Here is a 2,023-nt window from a genome sequence, read left to right as displayed (position 1 = left end):
GTATTTGTTGAATAAATGAGGTGCCCTCTACTCACATATACTGACTTCTCTCTGCTGGTACAGTCATACTATGGGGCTGGGACATCATGGGCAGGATAGTGGTTGATGTTGCAGCTTTCCCTCCTGGCCAGGAAGTCAGACATGGGGACCAGCAGGGAAATCCCAAGGTCACAGGGCCATGACTACATCTGAGCCCATCTGGCTGTCCCCAGCTGAGTCAAGGCTATGTTACTCAGTCCAGAATGGGCCAAGGCTGCAAACCAGAGCCAGGCCCAGCAACAGGGTGTGGGTGGCTACTTACGAGTGTCCTGTGGGGGAAATGAAGTAGAGGCAGCAATGGACTCGAGTGTCGGGGATGCGTTTCTTCCTGGCGATGTTCACTTCCTCCTTCAGGAACTTCTCGTACTGTTCATTGATGTACTTCTCAATGGGCTCCCAGCTGAGGGCGGAAGAAAGCAGATGGTGTATCGCAAGGACACACCTGGGATCTCACCTCAGGTATGGTCAGTAGCCATCCCCTCTCACCCACCTCATCTCCTCCCTCCCACGGTGGGTCTAGGATACATTCTGCACCTTGTCAGGAGCCACCTGCTGGCTGATTCCCTCTCAGCCCACCATGACGGCCTTCCTATTAGCAAGAGTAGAACTCTCCCTCTTTCCCCAGTCCTCTCCCTGGGCTATTGGAACCTGCAGAGCCCTGCCCCACTCCATAAATCAATGCATACTTTCACCACCTCTGCTACTTACTAGCTGAGAGGCTCTGGGGAGTTCGCTGCCCCTCTCCTTTCTATGCTTCAGTTTTTTCATAAGTAAAATGGGAGTAACAATAGTTGCCTGGTAGGGTTCATGTAAGGATTAGAAAGAACATACGTAAAGTACTTAACATACCAATGGCACACAGAAAGTACTCGATCGTGATGACAATCCACTATTATTATTGTTGTTAATATTACCTTTCTCTATAAAGAAGCATGCTTATAACCAAAGAAGAGGGCAGCCCAGCTACCGCTACCAACTGCTCTGACCGGTATCACAACAGAGCATCCTGGACAGAGCGGAAGAAAAATGTAGAACAAAAAATCAAATTCACAGAAAAGACCAGACTTACTGGCCTGACAGAGACTGGAGGAACTCCCAAGGCTATGGTCCTAAGACACCCTTCTGATCTGGAACTGAAGCCATTCCTGGAGACCACCTTTCAGCCAAACCATAGACAGGCCCGTGAAATAAACAATAATACCTGAGAGGAATGTGCTCCTTAGAACAATCAATTATATGAGATCAAAAGGGCAACATTTGCCCAAAAGCAAAGATGAGAAGGCAGGAAGGGATAGAAAATCTGGATGAAAGGAATCAGGGAACCCAGGGTGGGAATGGGGAGAGTGCTGACACATTGTGCGGAAAGCAACCAACGTCATAGAACACTTTATGTACAAACTATCAAATGGAAAACTAATTTGCTCTGTAAACTTTCACTTAAAGTACATTACAAACAAAGCAGTGGGCAACCAGGTATGTTTCTAAGATCAGTACAGCCATTTCCCAATTGTGCTGTTAGGTGGACCTGCCTGTCTGTGGCAGACTCCAGCTCCCTTACAGAGACACAGGGGTCCCCATCTCTATCTGGCAGCAAATGTCTGCCTGGAACCTTCCAGCTATATTCTGGTCAGCCTATTTCACCCCTTCTTGGTTGAAGGCTGACTCAGCTTTGCTACATGCCCTTAACGCAGCTTTTCTCTCTCCTCCTGGAAACACCCCTTCCTCTTGGGTTTTAGTCCTCCTCTTCTCACTAGGGTTATGACTTCTGGCCCACAGGCCAAGCTCTCTGCCACAGCCTTCAGGTCTGCCTGGGTTTGCATCTCAGCTCCCTTGTCCTGCTGCCAAAGGTAACAGATCTACTCCCACCTCCTTGCAACCCCTCAGCTGAAATTCCCTCTGCACTGCCCCCTCCATCCCCACACCTGATCTCCATCTGGGCTCTTTCCCTGCCTCTTTACAAACCCACTCTCCCATGCTTTAGCAA

At 49.1% G+C, this 2,023-nt stretch overlaps 1 protein-coding gene across 1 annotated transcript in view; it reads right to left on the bottom strand.

Annotated features, from left to right (window-relative positions):
* The window catches only part of SEPTIN3 (septin 3), a 16,086-nt gene that overhangs the window by 9,930 nt on the left and 4,133 nt on the right, over nucleotides 1-2,023 (bottom strand). Inside the window, exon 3 of the mRNA XM_012556534.2 lies at nucleotides 302-439. Within this exon, the coding sequence (XP_012411988.1) occupies nucleotides 302-439 (138 nt within the window). The remainder of the gene's footprint in view (nucleotides 1-301; nucleotides 440-2,023) is intronic.

This window comes from Trichechus manatus, unplaced genomic scaffold (assembly GCF_000243295.1).
Source record: "Trichechus manatus latirostris isolate Lorelei unplaced genomic scaffold, TriManLat1.0 scaffold00069, whole genome shotgun sequence".
NCBI classification, from domain to species: domain Eukaryota; kingdom Metazoa; phylum Chordata; class Mammalia; order Sirenia; family Trichechidae; genus Trichechus; species Trichechus manatus.
Note: the sequence above shows the minus strand (reverse complement) of the source record. Positions and strands in the feature narration are given on the sequence as shown.